General features: G+C 44.3%; 1 protein-coding gene across 1 annotated transcript in view; it reads left to right on the top strand.

Moving 5' to 3' along the window:
* Positions 1 to 804: 804 nt before the first annotated feature.
* Positions 805 to 18,458, top strand: part of PSME4 (proteasome activator subunit 4) — a 100,168-nt gene continuing 82,514 nt past the window's right edge. The window contains exons 1-3 of the mRNA XM_056853856.1: positions 805 to 971; positions 15,099 to 15,239; positions 16,834 to 16,950. Of these exons, the coding sequence (XP_056709834.1) occupies positions 15,199 to 15,239; positions 16,834 to 16,950 (158 nt within the window). The 5' untranslated portion in view covers positions 805 to 971; positions 15,099 to 15,198. The remainder of the gene's footprint in view (positions 972 to 15,098; positions 15,240 to 16,833; positions 16,951 to 18,458) is intronic.

The following is an 18,458-nucleotide window of genomic DNA, read 5'->3' as shown; positions in this document are numbered from 1 at the left end:
CTCCATGAATATGTCCACTCCCCTCTTAAAGCCCTCCAAGCTGGCAGTCATAAGAAGAGTCAGGCTGGATCAGACCGAGGCCCATCACGTCCAGCAGTCTGTTCACACAGTGGCCAACCAGGTGCCTCCAGGAAGCCCACAAACAAGACGAGTGCAGCAGCACCATCCTGCCTGTGTTCCACCGCACCAAATATAATAGGCATGCTCCTCTGTTCCCGGAAAGAATAGGTATGCATCATGACTAGCATCCACTTTTACTAGTAGCCATGGATACCCCTCTCCTCCATGAATATGTCCATTCCCCTCTTAAAGTCCTCCAAGCTGGCAGCCATAAGAAGAGTCAGGCTGGATCAGACCCAGGCCCATCAGGTCCATCAGTCTGTTCACACACTGGCCAACAGTCTGTTCACACACTGGCTTCTAGGAAGCCCACAAACCAGACGAGTGCAGCCACCCTCCTCCTCCTCCTCTTCTCCCCCCCCCCCAGCGGAAGTGACCTCCGCGCCGCCCGCCCGCCCGCCCCCTTGCCAGCAGCGCCCGGCGGCGGTAGCAACGAGGCCGGCGCTCGTTGGCTGGCTCGTTCGCTGCGCGGCTTCGTCACCAGGCGCCGCTGTGTGACAGACGGCCGAGGGAGCCCGGCCGGCGGGCGGGGAGGCGGCAGGCGAGGCGAGGCGAGGCGAGCGGCGGGGTGGGCCGAGCCGAGCCGGCCCAGGGAAGGGCCAGAGAAGCCGAGCCGGCCAGCTGTCGAGCGGGGCGCGGGGAGAGGCGGCCATGGCCGGGGCCCCGGCCGGCGTCGAGCCGCCGCCGCCGGTGCAGAAGGAGCTGGTGTACAATAAGCTGCTGCCCTACGGCGACCAGCTGGAGGCCGAGGCGGGCCGCCTCCTCGCCCAGATCAAGATCAACCTGAGCCGAGCCGTTCAGCTTCAGGAGCTGTGGCCCGGAGGCCTCTTCTGGACCAGGAAGCTCTCCACGTGAGTGTGGTGGGGGGGGGGGACTGCATAAGGCCCTCGGGGGTATCCTCCTGCCCTCTAACCCCCACTTAGGGCTGGGTGGTTATATAGGAGGGGCTCTTTCTCCGTTAACTGCTGGCTACAGAGAGCAACGTGGTTTTTTTTTTTTGCAGAGTTTATTATCCCTCTGCAGCTAGCGGAAACGGGAGGCCAGTGGCACCTTACAATGCCAACCGTTGATTTCCCTAATAATAAACGACCAGTCATATAACTTAAAGGGCTTGCGCCCTGATCCTTCCCATATTTACTCGGAAGGAAGTGGTATTGATCTCATTGGGAGGTGCCCTTACAGTGAAATATGTTTGGGATTGTACTTCCATCCATAGTGGCAATTCCAGAGGAGTTGCCCTGTGGTTCTGTTGCAGCAAAAATGGGCAGGAGGCCAGTGGCAACATGGTTTTTATTCTGGTGTGCGCTTCTTTTGTTCTAGAATAAAAACTAGCTTAAGGTGCCACAAGGTACCTGCTTAGGCTTGTACTGTGGTGCTTGGGAAACTAGCATTGTACTCTGCCTAGCTTTTCACGTTGGTTTATAAATACCAGGCTCTGTTTTAGTTTGAACAAACCTATTTTATACCTTTTTATTTAGCAATAGGACCTGCTGCTGTTAAGTAGTATGGGTATCACAGAGAAAAGCAATAAGTATTGGAGAGGTATGTATTGTTCTGGTGTGGGCGAAGAGATTCTCTGTGCCTCCATGCTCTGTCAGGTGATAGCATGTCGTCAGTACATGTGTTCGTGTGTTTTGGATTTTAACCTACCCTAGGCCTGAAGGCTCAGGGCAAGTAACAACACTTAAAACATTAAGGAACATTCAAACAACTTTTTTAAAAAATAAAGACGCTACTGCTATTAGCAAAGTTCTTGGGAACCTCCAGGTAAAACATTGTTAACTGAAGAAGGGAGTTGTGTGGCTGGCATAAGTCCATCACTTGCAGAGAGGAAAACTTTCTGAAAGTTCTACTCCTCAGGGTATCCTGTGATTACTCATGTTAACCTATAGCCTGGAGCAAATCTCTGGTGATTTAAGGAAGATAAATAAAAACTGTGCTCCCCTTCCCATAGTTAGGCACGTGAAAAAAGGGGGCTGCTTGCCTCTGTTCCAGGCAGTGTCTGGTGGTACCCAGATTCCAGAACTGCCCTAGACCAGGGGTCGGCAAACTCATTAGTCAAAAGAGCCAAATATCAACAGTACAACGATTGAGATTTCTTTTGAGAGCCAAATTTCTTAAACTATATAGGTAGGTACACTGTTTATTAACTTAACAAACTTTAATTAAAGTTTTAAGTCTTAATTAAACTATAGGTACACTGAATAAAACTTGATATCATACTTAATAGTGATCTTATTGATAAAAATTAAATTGTAAGTCCCTGCCATTTCCCCCTCCCCGTCCGGAGTCCTCGTCTGGAGGCCTGGTCTACTGCCATAAAAGCCTATTGGTAGACCTGGCCTCCGGCTGCGTCCCATTAGGAGGCCAGGTCTACCCATTGGCTTTCTTGGCAGTAGACCTGGCCTCCGAAGGCCCATAGAAGCCAATGGGTAGACCTGGCCTCTGAAGGGGGACTTTTTCCCCTCCTCGGAGTCCAGGTCTACCACCAAGAAAGCCAGTGGGTAGACATGGCCTCCCAATGGGACTCAGCCGGATGCCAGGTCTACCAAAGGAAGCCTGCCCCGCCCAACAGCTGATGGGCGGGTGGGGGGCAGGAACTGTCGAGCCGCCCGCCCAGCAATCGTGCGGCTAGAGGGGAGGGGAGGCTTTAGCCTCCCAACCATTGAGGGCAAGGGAAAGGGGGGCATGGCCATTCTCTACGGCGGGGGGAGGGAGAGACAGCGCGCCTGCTCGCCTTCTCTCTCGCTCTCTCTCTCTCAGGCGCGCCGCTCCACAGCCCGGCTGCTGGCGCGAGTGGGCGCGAGAGCAGGGGCTCCGAACCAAGTGCAGAGAGCCGCACTCAATGGGCCAAAGAGCCGCATGCGGCTCGGGAGTCGCAGTTTGCAGACCCCTGCCCTAGACTAAATTAGACAGATTAGTTTGTTCCACTCCTTTTACATCTGGCATTTGAGGTCCATGCCATGTGTCTGCCATTGTCTGCCCCTGTCTGCATTACTCCAGCTTCTCTAGGCTTTGGCACTATTTATATAAGTGACACCAGCACCAAGGGGGTGGGCTGGGCTTTGAGTAGTTGTAAGGCTCCATGTCTGTTTTTGAAGGTTTTTTTTTTTTTTTGCCTGGACCATGTGCCTCAGGGATTCTTCTCTTAGGAACAAGCTATTGCGTCTGCAGTTTGTGCAATCACCAGTGTGGGCTTGTGTTTGGGAAGTTTCATCTTTCAAGGCTGCCAAGACTTATTTGGACTTTGGGAAGAAGAGAGTTTTTGTTGTTAACTTTAGTGATGATAGTCATTTCCTGAGCTTCCTAGTTATGCAGCTAGTGAATCATGCTCAGCTCATTGCTCCTAAAAATAGTTTAGTATTTGTGTTGCTGAGGTTAGCATACAGGTTTTGTTCAGTGACTTTAGAACTTCTGTGGATCTGCCCAGGACTTTTGAGATCAGATGGTGACATGGCAGTATTTCTAGCCCCAAAGAGACAGACTGCACGTGGCAAACCTGAATGTAGGAAGTTCAGTCTCCTGCTCTCCATCTCCCATACAAGCCTTGTGCTAGCTGCTTTGTTAGCAAAATTTTATACATGTACAAAAGTTACAAGTGTGTGCTGCAAGAGCAAAGGCACATGCTTCTAGTTCAAGGATGTGTTTGTCTTCTGGAACACTGATAAAACATTTTTGAGGCCACTGTGCCTTCTCTCCTGAGAATTCTTTGAGTATTTCTGTATTAGTCTGGAGTAGAAAGAAAACCAGTTGTTATAGAGTGTAGGCCTAATTGGCTGCTTATTATTGTAAGCTTGACTGGGTGCTGTCGTCTTTATTAGAGGCATGAGAGATACTGTTTTCTGCAAGAGGTAATGTCGCCCTGTTAATTTTCAGGGTGATAATATTTATTGATTAACCACCTGAACAACTTCTAAGAACTATACAGTTCTTGGAACAGTGGGCTTTTCCTGTGAACCTACAGTCTTATTTGAGCATTTTTGGATATTTCATTATCTAATCTCTGTAGAGTCTTAAAATAAATTGATCAAGAGGATGAATTTCATTAACATTTCATATAGGTAAAGTCAGAAAACTAAGATAAAAGATTAATGGGGAAGGGAAAATCGATTGCCTGTTTTCAATTTAGTTTCACAGTGTTGTGGTATTTCCAGAAAAAAAGGCAAGTTTACAAAAAGCTGAATTTCTGTGTTGTGCCTCGGTCTTATGAACTTGTGGGGGGGGCATTCAAATACATTTTTCTTGTCATTTATGATATTCTGTTCTTCCTGTTAGACAGTTCAGAGTGGCTTAGCAGGAGCTCTAAGTGGTTTCTCAGCCATACCCACTTACCTATAAAAGAGAGACACAGTATTTGATGCTCCCAGATCATTCCCAGCTTCACAGGCATAGTAATTTTTAATACTCTGAACAGAATAGTGTGAGCGGCATTGAAAAACGAACAGTGATATTCAGCTGCTTACAGATGTGTTGTTCGTAGGGGGAGGATGGAAGCAAAGTTCTCTTGGATAACTGCTAGCATTTTAATCTTTAAGCTTATAATGAAAACCTTAATGCTAGTACAAGTGGCTCTGCTAGAACTAGCTCTATGCTTCAGCAGCCGCACAAATCTGATTCATCACCATTGCTCCATTTTCATTACTAGCATGGATTTATTCTTTGGTTCCTTTATAAAAGTAGAAACATGTGGTTGCTTATCCTTGAATGATGAACTGTTCTTCCCAGCTATTTTTCAGACGACGGTACTAAATGATCTAGTTATTTAATTGGTGTGCCTCATTGCAGGGAAAGTGTCTTTACCAAGCACTCAAGACAAAGGTTCTCTGGGGTAGAAGAAAGGCAGGCCAGGGCCTTGAGATCTCTCCTGTTTTGAATGGGGTTATATTTCCCTTGAAAAGCCAGGCTTGCTGCTTGGCAGTACTGCTTGACACAGCAGTCACCTTAGAAAACCAGGTGGGTGTGGTGGCCCGGAGCACATTCACCCAGCATCTGCTGGGGCATTCGTTCCTGGTTCAGTCAGATCTAGCCACAGTGATCCATGCCTTAGTTGCATCTAGTCTGGACTATTGCAGCAAGCTCTGCTTGAGGCTACCCTTGAAGAGTGTTTGGGAGCTGCAGCTAGTGCAGAATGCTTTGGTTAGACTGTTGGTCAGATCTAACTACCAGGAGCATGTGACCCCAATACTAAAGCAATTACACTGGTTAGGGATCTGGTCCCAAGCCCAACTTGAGGTGTTGGTTTTATCCTGTAAAGCCCTACATCAGGGGTGTTGAACTCATTTGTTACGAGGGCCGGATATGACATAAATGTCAATTGGTGGGGGCCGAGCCATGCCTTGCCAGCCCAGATTGAGAGTGGAGTGGGTGGCTTCCTTGCAGGCCAGATAAGAGCTCTCAAGGGGCCGAATCCAGCCCATGGGCCTTATGTTTGACACCCCTGCCCTACATGGTTTGGGACTGGGGTATCTGAAGGACCGTCTTCATCCATATGTTCCTGTCTGGGAATTAAGATCACAGGGAAAGGGAATCCTGACTGTCCCACCAATCAGACAAGCTTGTCTGGTGGGCACGTGAGAGAAGGCCTTTTCAGTGGCAGCCCCACATTTAAGGAACAGCCTCCTCAGGAAGGTGTGCCTGGCCCCTTCACTTTCAATCCTCAGGAGGCAGCTGGAGGCTGTTTCATTTAGGACTGCATTTGACTAATTTAGGTTTTTCTTCATAGGCAATCCTACTTGAGATTTTAAACTGTCGTCTTTTGTGTGTTTTAGAACCATTATTTTATTTATATTGTAAGCTGTCTTGAGAACTGTAAGGTAGAAAGGTGGCTAATAAATGTTTTAAATAAATAAATTCCACAGGGAAAAAATTCAACATAATGAAGGCTTGCATATACCTTCCAGCTCTTACTTTGATTAATATATGGGTAGCAAAATGACCATCGGTATAGGGTGGGGGCTTGTTGGAATCCATGGTGTTCAGTGCATCTTTGTGTGCTCTGAGCACAGAGGGACATAGGATTCTTGCCAGTGTGTCAGCTGGCACAGTGTGTCAGCCCTCACTACACATGTCTTGAACAGCAGCATTTCATTTTCCTTGTAACAGTGAATAGGAACTATTCACTTTTTTAAAAGGACATCAGGGAAAGAGAAACCAAAAGAGTGGCTTCAAGGACACTGACAGGTTGGGGGATGAAACTTATATTTCCTGGGTGATTCAGGTCACTGGGAATCAAGCCTGATCCTGTAGTACGGCTGTGTCCTTCCTTCTCTTTCTTGGGCCCTAATCTGATGGGATGTTAGAAGCTGGCTTAAATACATATATACAGATTGCACAACTGTTCACCTACGTAATTCAAAATAGGCACAGCATAACCTTGTAATTTAATATTTTTATTTCCTTTTGCAAGTCTGCTGTTGGTAAGTGTCGTCAGGGTGTCATAAGTGACTTTGTTTACCCAGAAAAATTCTTAGGTAGAGTTACAGTGAAAAGATATAAAATGACTTACGTGGTTGCCTTATGAAACATTTTGAACTTGACTAGACATAGAGTGACACTGTTTTTCCTCTAGCCATCTGCTGCTATACTTCACACTGTTTACTGGGAGGCCTGTTTTCATTCTGACGGCAGTTACATGGTGATGCCATCAAACATGCTGAGCCACTGCCCAAGAAAAAGGCCTGGCTTCTGAAAAGTCCTGTGACTTTAGACCAGTGGTTCCCAACCTTTTTTTGACCAGGAACCACTAGGACTTTTTAGTTCGGTGCAGGGACCCCAAGGTTCAAAATAAAAATTCCAAGAATTTGAAAATAAACTTTAATCATAACTGTTAGTTAAACATTAAACTTAGAATAATATTTGAATATATATTTTTATAATAGAGAACTTTTAATTGAAAATATTAATTTATTATGGGTTTATAACTTTGTTTCATGGACCTTAATTTAGTTCTCACGGACCCCTGGGGGTCCACGGACCCCCGGTTGGGAACCAGTGCTTTAGACAGTGGTAGTACCCGCTGGTGTTAATCCTTTCAAGTGTGCATTGTGATGCAATTTACTTCTCATTTTGTTCTTACAAGATTACTATATCTTTGGTTAAGTAATGGGATGATCAGGTGGTGTGGTTTACCATCTGATGTTTGTTGGGTCAGGCTAGTTGTCTGGGACACAGGATACTGGGATATGTGGCTGGATCCAGCTAGTCCATGAGATTCCTGCTTCCATTGTCCAATCTGAGATTCTTGCATCCTGATTCAGAATAGGCAGACCACCTTATCTTGTCTGGATGCAGCTTCAGTTTGTTCACCTTCATCCAGTCTAGTAGCTTCAGACAATGGTTCAGAATTTCTATCCGCATACTTGGTTCTGAAAAAGAGCTGTTAATCATCTGTGTACTGTTATTTCCACCCACCCCATTGGTTTTGTGTAGATGTTAAAGAGTGTGGGGAATGAAATTAAACTTTGTGGAACCCCGCAGGACAACTCCCATGGGATGAATGAGTAGTCCTCTGCCACCAGCTTTTGGAACTTCTCTTAGTATTAACAGTGGAGGACATGTACTTAAACACCAATCCTCAGCTTGCCAGATGAGTACTAGCTAGAAGAGTACCACAGTCTAATATCTAAAGCCACTGAATGGTTCAGAAGAATCAGTAGGACCCCATTCCTTTATTATGTCTCAACCTCTGCAATCAACCAGTAAGTTCAGCAAAGTTTTTGTATGAAAATTGGGTCTGAAATCAGACTAATAAGGATGATCTAGTTTCATTGAGGAGTCCCTGGAGCTCTCCTAACAGCACAAGCTCTATGATGGGCTCAAGGTGGCTTATAGCAATTTAATTTGCCTATCTATGGCTGTCTCTTTAACAGGCTCACAGTTCTAAGCAATGGGTATGGATCCTTGAAGAGGCCAGTGTATATAGTGACTATGAGATCCACATTCAGTTTCCCTTGGTGGTGGAAAGAACTGTCAAGTAACAGCCGACTTATGGCGACCCGGTAGGGTTTTCAAGGCAAGAGACGTTCAGAGGTGGTTTGCCATTGCCTGTCCCTGTGTGCTGACCCTGAACTTTCCTGGTGGCCTCCCATCCAAGTACTGATCGGGGTTGACCCTGCTTAGCTTCCGAGATCAGTCAAGATTGAGCTAGCTTGAGCCATCCAGGTCAGGGCACAGTTTACCTTGCCTTGAGGTAAAAATGTTTTCTGGGGAAAACCATGTATATTGCCTTCAGGTTCTTGAAAGGAGGGTAAGATAAAAATATAATTAATAATAAGTAGGCAGTAAACTGCGAAAGCTTATGCTATATTAAAATTAGCACTACTTAGCTCAGACTATTGCAGCTATCCCAGTATATTTTATATCTGCAGCTGTTGGCATTCCTGTCTTTCATGATTCATCTAGTCTCCTTTTGAACTCATACTATTCACCATTGCTATTCAGTCAGTTAATGGGATGTTTTTTTTAAAAAAGAAACTGCTTGTAACAACTCTACAGTGAGTTGGTTCATTCCTGATCCTCCAAACCATGGCTTCCTGCTTAAGAACATGCTGTGGGTTCACATGCTCTGTTCTCCTTTGTACTTCCCCCCCTCCTGTTTTACATTGTTTGACAAGGAAGGGAGGGAAAGAAATGTATCTAGAAAGCAGAATTGTAAACTGAAGGAGGGAATCTGGGTATGTGATGGGGAGGAGGGAACCCATTAACACACAAGACATGGGCGTTACATTTGAACTGAGTAAAGATTTCCTCTTGTTCTGGTATTCAGTTTAGGCAGAAATCTATGGAGAGGAAGGCAGTTGTAAACCACCTCTGCTCATCTCTTGCCTTGAAACCCCCATGGTCCCGGGGTTGCCATGAGTTGGTTGTGACTTGACAGCACACTATTATTATTATTAATAATAATAATAATAATAGTAGTAGTAGTAGTAGTAGTATGCTCACCTGTGCTGTTTGATGGGTGCCGTGTCAAAATAGAAACAACCAACCAGTGCATCCTGAAGTGGCCACAACCACTCACGTCAGTCTGCTGTCACCCACATGTGGAACACGGGAGAAACAAAGGGAGCATGACCATCTCCACTGCAAGGAGGGTTGTCGTGTGAACTGTAGGAACAAACACACTCCAGGGATCTTTGCAGCTGCGGGTTCAGTTTCCTGCCAGCATATCCACTGCTTTCTGCTTCTTCTAGGAGCTGTTGAGGGAGAGAGGCAGAAGAGAGGCAGGTAGGACTATTGCAGTAATACGCTGATTAGGCATAGGTGCACATAGAGAAACTTTTGTGGTAGTTACGGTTTGAGGTAGGGGTCTTCTTTGCTTATCTGTGTGGGGTGTACTGTCCTCATGTCAACAAGTTGGATGACTAGTGGCTCCCCTTTGGTATTAGTGTCTTTAGATGTAATACCTATAAGGGTTCTGGGCAGAGCAGTGTTAGAAATATGCTGAGTGGGGTGGTATGGCACATGAGGAACAGTACTTGGGAGAGCCCTAAAAAGGTGCTTGGGGGAGGCACTGGCAAACCATCCCGTAAACAAAGTTTGCCTAGGAAACGTCGGGATGTGACGTCACCCCATGGGTCAGGAATGACCCGGTGCTTGCACAGGGGACCTTTACCTTTTTAAGAAAGGTGCTGTTAGTATCCATGAGGACTGTCATGAAAAAAAACTCTTCCTGTAGGGATATGTACAGTTTATTCCACTAGAACACGATTTTTTAGAATGGTGAATCAGTTAAAATATAATTGAAGAAAAGGGCAACAGTTGTCATAATGCACTGGATAGAATGTGGTTTGTGCTGAAGAAGCCGGCGGTGTAGAAGGTAGGGGTTTGTGTTTGGTGCCCACCTTGTGGTGTGCCACAAGAGGATTCCACCACAAACGTGCTGTTTGGAAGGGACATCTCCTGCTCCTATCCCATTGTTTCTTAAGGGTCAATTGCCCTGTTCCAACATGACCTTGTATAACGCAGTCATCTTCAGGAAGACAGCTACCTTGTTATAGCAGAACAAGCTGCATTTAAAAGAGACACTCAGTTTTAATCATCAGAGAGCTTTCCCCACAACTGTACAGGTGGCATCTTGCAAGTTAGGAATAGCTTCTTCAGAAAGGTGTGTTTTATAATTTAATAAAAAGAGAAAGCTCTGGCTATGAATAAGGAACTGAAATGTACCCTGCAGTTAATGAATGTTGAAATAGTATTTGGAAACCACTCAGACCTGCTCCTCCAGTTCAGCCTTTGGTGTGACATGCCGAAGAGAAACAAATAAGGCTGCCTCCAGGGACCGGCAACTGATAGCATATTTGCATGCTGACACTCCTGTTTCATGCCTAGTGCAAGGGTGTATAACTTGTTTTGCATAGAGATCTTCAGGGGAAGCATTAGGTGGAGGGCTGCAGTTAATCTACAACTTGCATGTAATAACATTTTATGAACATGGTGGATACCATGTAACAGTAAGCTGAGCCAAAGTCTTTTTATGCCGGTGTTGCCCTTAATGTACAACGAAATTGATTCTGTGTTTGAAGAATTAGAAATAATGAGGGCTGAAAAAACAGAGAAAAGGTCTTTAAAACAATAACCTACTCCTTTAGTGACTTTGAAAAGCATACTTTTAACCTCTCAGTGTCTTTAGGGGGACGTAGCTGATCACAAAGGCATGTGAAATGTTCTTTCTGAGCTCCAGATTCCATGTGGGGTTTGTTGTGTGGTATTTCAACCCCTTCCCTATTCACAAGCTCTCAAGGTTAGAAGAGACCACAAGGGCCATCTAGTCCAACCCCCTGCCATGCAGGATCCCACAATCAAAGCACTCCCAACAGATGGCCATCCAGCCTCTGCTTAAAGACCTCCAAAGACGGGGACTCCACCACCCTCTGAGGTGGTGTGTGTTTAATTCTTAAGCCTTCTTTCTTGAGATATGGAGAATGTAGATTTTTGGATGCAGAAAGCTCTCTATTCCAGCTGCATCAGTACCATTTGAAAGAGTATTTAGCACTGATGATACTGCAAACAAGCTATATGCATCTCTCTGCTCTCCCTTAACTAGAAAAGCTGATGTGCTTAAAATCATGGCTGAAGAATGCCTGCTGGTTGAAAGAATTGCTGAGTCAGCTTCTGTTGTCTCACAAATCACAGTTGTATCTTGCAGACCTAAGAGGTTCAGAGTATTGGCTGCTTCACAAGTTTTATTTGAAAGGAAAAAAAGAAGGAAGGAAAGAAACTGTGAGTAGAGACTGGAGTGGGAGAATGAGTGTGCCCTGTCATTCCACCATTCCCCTCTCCAGTTGCTGGATCATAGTAAGTTCAAGTGTACCTGGTGTTGGAAGTATGAGACAGATCAGGGATTCTGTTTGTATACTGCCCTCCCTGCTGTCTAATATTCTCCCTACTTAGAGTATTAGATGGTCTCAGCATTGATGTTGAGATCCCCAGGAGTCTTAATTCTGGAGGACTTCAGCATTCATGCCAAATTCCCTTTGAATGGTGTAATTTGAGAATTTGTGACTACCTTGACAAAGTGGAATGTAGTGGTTCCTCAATACCTTGGTTTCCTATACCTAAAGAAGGCCATACTGTGCATTAATATTTCTACGTTGGCCAAGTTTAGATTGGTATGGGAATAGAAAAAGTCTCTACATTTTCTTTGTCATGGCCTGGCCATTTACCTGGAGAAATTCAGACTTCAGACACTTGGCAAAGGTGGGGTAGGCAGCTAAGATGGTCTCTTTCTGGGGGTAAACAGATGGGTTCTTGACAGCTTGCTGAGTTACTGATTGACATGGCGAGTGCTTCTGTCAATACTCTGGTCATTAGGTGGAATCGGGTTGACTGGGGTGGTAGACGTTATTGCTGCCTTGCTCATAAAACCCATATTATTCCTGGGTTTATTAAGCAGTTAGAGTCAATGACATACATAAGTGGATGAATAAACTACAGCACATATGGAGCAAATTCACTTTAAATTATAACCAAACACAATCTAGAAAGTTTTTGTCCTTGTTCTGTGGCAGTGATGCAAACATGTTTCACCACCATCATTGCATTTGTGGAGAGCTGTCCAGTGGAGCTGCTCCAAATGGTGAACGGATTCTTTCTTTTAACCCCAATATTGTTAACCGAGGGCATTCTGCTGTCTACTGTAATCTTTTTGCAAAGCACTTTACAGATAACATCGCGTGTATCTGCAATGACGTAGATTCAAGAATTACAGTACATCTTCGGAGCATAGTCTTATTATGGTTGTTGGGATGAAGTTTAATTGTTGCAGCCTAAGAATGTGACACGATGCTTGGGGAGAGGGAGATGTCTTAGTGTTTCTGTACTCTTGGCTTTTGTGGCTCTTAGTTCCTAGCTGGAAGAGACTGCCTGGCTGGGTACTAGAGGTAGTAAATGCTTCATTGAAGGAGTAGATAGTTCAATCATAAGAGTCTTCCTTGAGAAGCCCTCAAACACTCCCTGGATCCTCAAAGCTTTGAATAATTTTGTCCAGTATTCTTTTCTTTTTTTTGGCAAGTTGTTCTTCAGCTTCAGGCTTTCTGGATGAAAACATGCCTCCAATGTGGGCTGATCTCCTTTTAAATTTGTTTTCTAGTTTCTGTGGGTGACATTGTGTGTGTTGAGTGCTGTCAAGTCGCTTCTGACTCATGGTGACCCTATGAATCAAAGTCCTCCAAAATGTCCTGTCTTTGACAGCCTTGCTCAAATCTTGCAAATTGAGGGCTGTGGCTTCCTTTATTGAGTAAATCCATCTCTTGTAGGGTCTTCCTCTTTTCCTGCTGCTAGGTGACATTGTGTGTGTGTGTGAAGTGCCGTCAAGTCGCAGCCGACTTATGACATTAGACAATGGTTTTCTGTCTTCTCTTCCATAAGTATTGGCTATTCATTAAGCATTCATGAAAATATTCTCATCAAAGGAAAGTGCAGTTCCTCCTCCTTTTCTGCTGCCTTTGTGTTACAACCATCCTTCACTCTTCTTATCTCATGCCATCCTCTTTTATTGAACACTGGTCATGCCATTTCAGCCATCTGTGTAGATTCAGTAGAATACCCACGTGGATCTTGGTTACTGCATTTTATCAATCCAAATATATAGTGTTCAACTTTTTTTTTTACTACAGCATCTCATTAACACATCATAGCAAAATAAACTCTAACCTATCATGAAGCTGTTGCTACTTTGTTAGCCACCTTGGGTCAAAAGGGGTAATGTGGGATGTACATATTTTAAATAAATAAATAGAATAAATATCCCTCTTTGATTGCCATGCAACTGCTACTGCATCGTCTGCATACCTTGTCTTGCTGTGGCTGTCTTACAGCTATTCTGATTTAAATGAGTGCTTGTAGTGAAGGAGAAGAAACAATTTCCTTCCCTGTAAAGTTTAGCCTCTACCCTCCTTTTCCTACTCCCAGCATTAGCTGACTTCTGCCAAGGGTACTTCTCGCTGGCTGTAGAAATTGCTCTGAAGAGTGCCTGTGGAATGTTTCTGATTGTGCCAGTGCCACATACTTTCCATGAAATGTTTGGGGGGGGGGGTGGACTGTGCATGCCTGACAGAGGTGCTTGCAGAGAAGGCCGATAGAATTTAGTAGCCCTTTGTGTGCTATTTTGTTGTTTTTTGGAGAGAGGGGGCAAGCCTTTATGTTAGCATATTTAGCATAAAACTGGATATTAAGTCTGCAGCAGAGAACCTAGGCAGCAGTGGACTAGATCAGGCATTATTTTCCAGGGGTAAAATCAACTCCCCAAAAGAATGTGGGGCCCCTACCTGCTTACCACACAATAAAACTACAAAGGAACTGAACTTGTACTATTCAGCTTTTTGTGTTCAGAGTGTTTCACTTATGTTATCTCTAAACCTTAGAGCAGCACTGTAATGCAGTTTAGTATTACCGGCATATTATTCAACTAACCATAGCCTTCTCATCTAGGGGCCTTCCTGCTTCCCCCACCTGCTGCAGCCACCAAATCCCATGAAATTCTGTTCCTGCAGTTCAGCAGGAACTCAGAAACAGCATAGGGGACAAAGTGGGAGTCTGCAGTGGGAAGAGGGAACTGGGAGAAGTTGATGTCCCCTTTTCCATAAATGGAAGTGCTGTTCCACTGGAAGAACTGCATGGTTGGATACCTATCAGTAACACTGTCTTGCAGGATGGCTGACTGAGGCTAAGAGGATCGTTTCAGTTGAATAGCCGTGTTAGTCTTTAGTAGAAGAACAAGATTTGAGTCCAGTAGTACCTTAAAGACCAACAAGATTTCCAGGCTATAAGCTTTCGAGAATCAGTGCTTCCTTTCCCCTTTGTATCTGACAAAGGGAGCTATGACTCTTGAAAGCTTATACCCTGGAAATCTTATTGGTCTTTAAGGTATTACTGCCTTGAATCTCGCTCGGGGCTGAAGAGAGAATGTTGCAGCTGAATCCATCTATTGGATTTCTTGCAGAAGTGATCTGAGATTTGAATCTGAGACCCTCCAGTTCACAGTTTATTTTCTTAGCTTATAAACAGCACCAAAATGTTGATCTGAATGCAGAATTTCCCATGATTGGAATTCCCCTTTCAGCCCAGGGATGGATCCTGGGATCAGGGAAGTTTGTTTTCAAACATATTGGATACAGCTCAGTTCCCTTGATGCAAAGGACCTGGGGAGAATTCACAAGTGTCAAGGCTTAATGAATTGATTTCTCTTTAATAAGTGACATCTGACAAGAACTTATATTTCTTCGTTATCAAGGCAATGATAAACAGGCATCCTTGTCCCAGATGTTAATTTAGGAACACTGGATGTCCTAACACTGATATATATTTTTGGATTCGTATTTCAGGGATCTTGTCTTTGTTCTTGTTTCTTATTTTAAAAAAATTGATCCTTACGTTAATAAAAGCTTTAGTTGGCTTTTTTCTTTCTGCTTTGGTTTCCACTGAACATACTAGGTTACCTTGGTTCTCTGTATAAAAGTGTTCTTGTTTTTATTTTATTTTAGGTATCTGCGGCTCTTTGGGAGAAAGTTTAGCAAAGAAGATCATGTTCTTTTTATCAAGCTTTTGTATGAGCTAGTAACAATTCCGAAGCTGGAGATCAGCATGATGCAAGGATTTGCACGCCTCTTGATAAATCTGCTGAAGTAAGATACCATTTGCATTTTTCTTATGTAATAGAAGTAGTTTATGTTGGAGTGAAGGGTTACATGGGGGAAAGTGGTCTACAGTTTTGGCTGGCCTTGATAGCCAGCCCAAACTTGTGGTGGTTACCACTCGTTCCCTATCATCTCTCTAATGTCGTTGTTCGAAGTCCAGTTAAGTATTCTGGACTGCTTGCCAACCTTTCATGAACATTCAGCATTCTATAATGGCTGGAGTAGGCATGGGTTCAAGTAGCTTGCCTGGAGATTGGGTTGCCTAGTAGGAGTATCTGCCTCCCTAGCAAAGGCATTTGACTGTGATTTCCTTGTATGAGCTGTGCTTTGATTTAAGATGGATTTTTTACCCTGTATGTTGCTTGGGTTTTGACTGTGGTGTGTGTGTGTGTGTGGGGGGGGGGTTCCCTTGTTACTTTCTCTAGTGTCCTGTGGTATTATCAGGCCTCATAGTCTTTTGGTCTTCTGGGGTTACATTATCCTGGGTTTTACAGCACTTGGAATCAGTAAGAAGTCTCCACAGTATGGCATGGTTACAGGGATGACCCTCTTCACCCTTCTTCTGAGCCTGGATAAAGGTGGGTGTTCGTACCTGAATTTGTGTTGGGCTTTGGGGGTACTTGGCAAGCTCCAAGTGCCTCAGTGGTCCATTGCAATATCCAGGGCAAGCCCCCGCCCGTTGCTCACTTTGTGCTTGCTGGGTAGAACAATACGTTCATTGATGGTGAACAATGTGCCTGCTACTTCTAAATATAAATTCACTGAAAAACTAAATGTAAGAGGGCAGCTTGCTGAGTGAGGGTCTATGAAAATGGCCAGTGCCGATGTAACAGTGGCAGTCTCAGTCACTGCCAAGAGACTGATAGTGGGCTCTGTGATAGCACTCTCCTTCGCCTCTAGTATCAGCATGCTCCCTCCTTTCCCCTGGAAATCATGACATTAAACCCTTACATCAGCATGGATACTGCTTGTTCTTAGTTAGGTGCCCACTTAAACAGCATTTTACTGATTTGAAGAAGAGTTGGTTTTATACCCCACTTTTCTCTACCTTTAAGGAGTCTCAAAGCAGCTTACAATCGTCTTCCCTTCCCCCTCCCCACACGTAACAGGTGCCATGTGAGGTAGGTGAGGCTTAGAGAGTTCTGAGAGAACTGTGACTGGCCCAAGGTCACTGAGCAGGCTTCATGCGGAAGAGTGGGGAATCAAACCCGGTTCTCCAGATTAGAGTCCGCTGCTCTTAACCAATATTCCATGCTGGCACTTCATATGTGGTTTCAAATCCTGGTTTTGTGAGGTGGGCAACTGTGTTTAATGTCAACCACAGTTGGTGCTGGTGTGATAAGTTACATCTGCATCTACGCATCGCTTTTAAACATTGCTTCAACTTTGCAAAGCAAAAACTTGAATGCTTTACATTTCCTAAGAGAAAAAGCATGAGAAGTTTTCTTGGCATGTTTCAAGCTGTGAGGATGTGTGAAAGAAGTGATGACTAAGCAGGAGGTGCAGTCAGATGTTATTTTCTGGGTATCAGTGGCACTTGCAGATGTGAGTAATACGTAATCTTAAACTCTTTTTAATTTAGGAAGAAAGAACTCCTTTCAAGGGATGATTTAGTGTTACCGTGGAGACCTCTTTATGAAATGCTGGAGAGGATATTATACTCGAAGACAGAACACCTTGGGTTGAATTGGTTTCCAAAGTAAGTTTTTTAGTTTGTTAAAGGACACAAAATACAATGCATTGTTGCTTTTGGTCATTGGAATACTGACATAGAAGATGCAGTGTTGGCCCTTAAGGATGAGCCAGGCAAAATTAAGTCAAAACTGCTGCTAGAATCAACCTATCACTAGTCAGCTTTCAGATATTGAATCTGTAAAGCTTGAGCACTTAAATTAGTTGGCCCAACAAATATTACTTTGCCTGTTCAGACTTTCAAATTGCTGGTATTTGTCAGCTCTAATTAAATGTGCTGCTTAAATAACATGTTTCTGCAGTCATCTGAACCAAGGATAACAATGTTAAGATTATTTCACTTGTCCTTTTACAGTGAATGTTCTCCGTTCTTTTAATTAGTCATCTGCTTTTGTCAAATAAGTGACATGATTACAGTTTATTAGATGATTAATGTATCTGGCCTAAGCTCTTTAAAAGTACTACTCGGTGCTTGCCAGCTGTGAATGGAAAACTGGCCATTTGCAAGAAGGTAACTGCACAGTCCCAACCACTTCTGGTCACATGTCCTGTTTTAGAGAGGAACCACAGCTGAGTGGCAGAGCATGTGCTTTGCATGCTTAATGTTCCAGGTCCAGTCCCCAGCATCTCCTATTAAAAGGAAAGACCTCTGCCTCAGGCCTTAAACCCCAATCAGAATAGACAGCACTGGGCTAGATGGGCTGTGCTCTGATTTGTTTCAAACTCGTTTATGTCCATTCTCCAGTAAGGGAATTGATTGATTTGATTTTTATTTTTATTTTCATTTCTCTCCTATCACAAAACTTGAAGAGGGCTTACAAAGGATTCCCAAGAAATCTTCCTGCAACTCTCTGACCAGAGCTGCTTAGCTTCAGCATGCTTCCTGTATCCTACCTCGGGACTGTTGTTCCTGCTCAAATTATAGGGATGGGACCACAGCTCAGTAGTGTGAGCTTTGCATACAAAAGAATCCCAATTCAGTATCTAGCATTTTCAGTGCAAGTGTCACAGGATCTAGGGCTTTGTTAGTCTTGGTACCTGAGATTTCTCAAAGTGGGGACACCAGTAGATGAATCTTGGACTTCTCACTGTCCAAGTGGTGAGCTGTAAGTCTGAGCCATGTCCCCCTCCTCATTTAAGCCATAATCCAGTGAGCTAGTGTAGCCCATAATCATGTGTGTGCATGGGGTGGGGGGGCTCCTAAGCCTTTAAACAGGAGAGTCCCCTGTAATATTGCAGAAGCTGAAACAGGGAGGAGGTTTGAGTGTCCATAGTTCCACAGGTTGTTGGATTGTGGCTTAAGTATGCCATGCTTCATTAAAACGGCTCGGACAGGCCATTTTCGAAGTGCTTTAGGAAAAAATAAAATCTAAAAGAGGCCTGAGGGAGAGGAATATGTCCCAAAGCAACACTTGTGGTTGTTAAGTCTGGCTAGATTAGAAAATGGGGCAGTGCGACTTTTTCCTCATATGGTGTTTTGGCAACATTGTTAAAACAGTTTATTTCAGCTGTGTT

This window comes from Euleptes europaea, chromosome 7, assembly GCF_029931775.1.
Source record: "Euleptes europaea isolate rEulEur1 chromosome 7, rEulEur1.hap1, whole genome shotgun sequence".
Lineage (NCBI taxonomy): Eukaryota > Metazoa > Chordata > Lepidosauria > Squamata > Sphaerodactylidae > Euleptes > Euleptes europaea.
The sequence above is the reverse complement of the archived record's forward strand: the minus strand, read 5'-3'. Positions and strand labels throughout refer to the sequence as shown.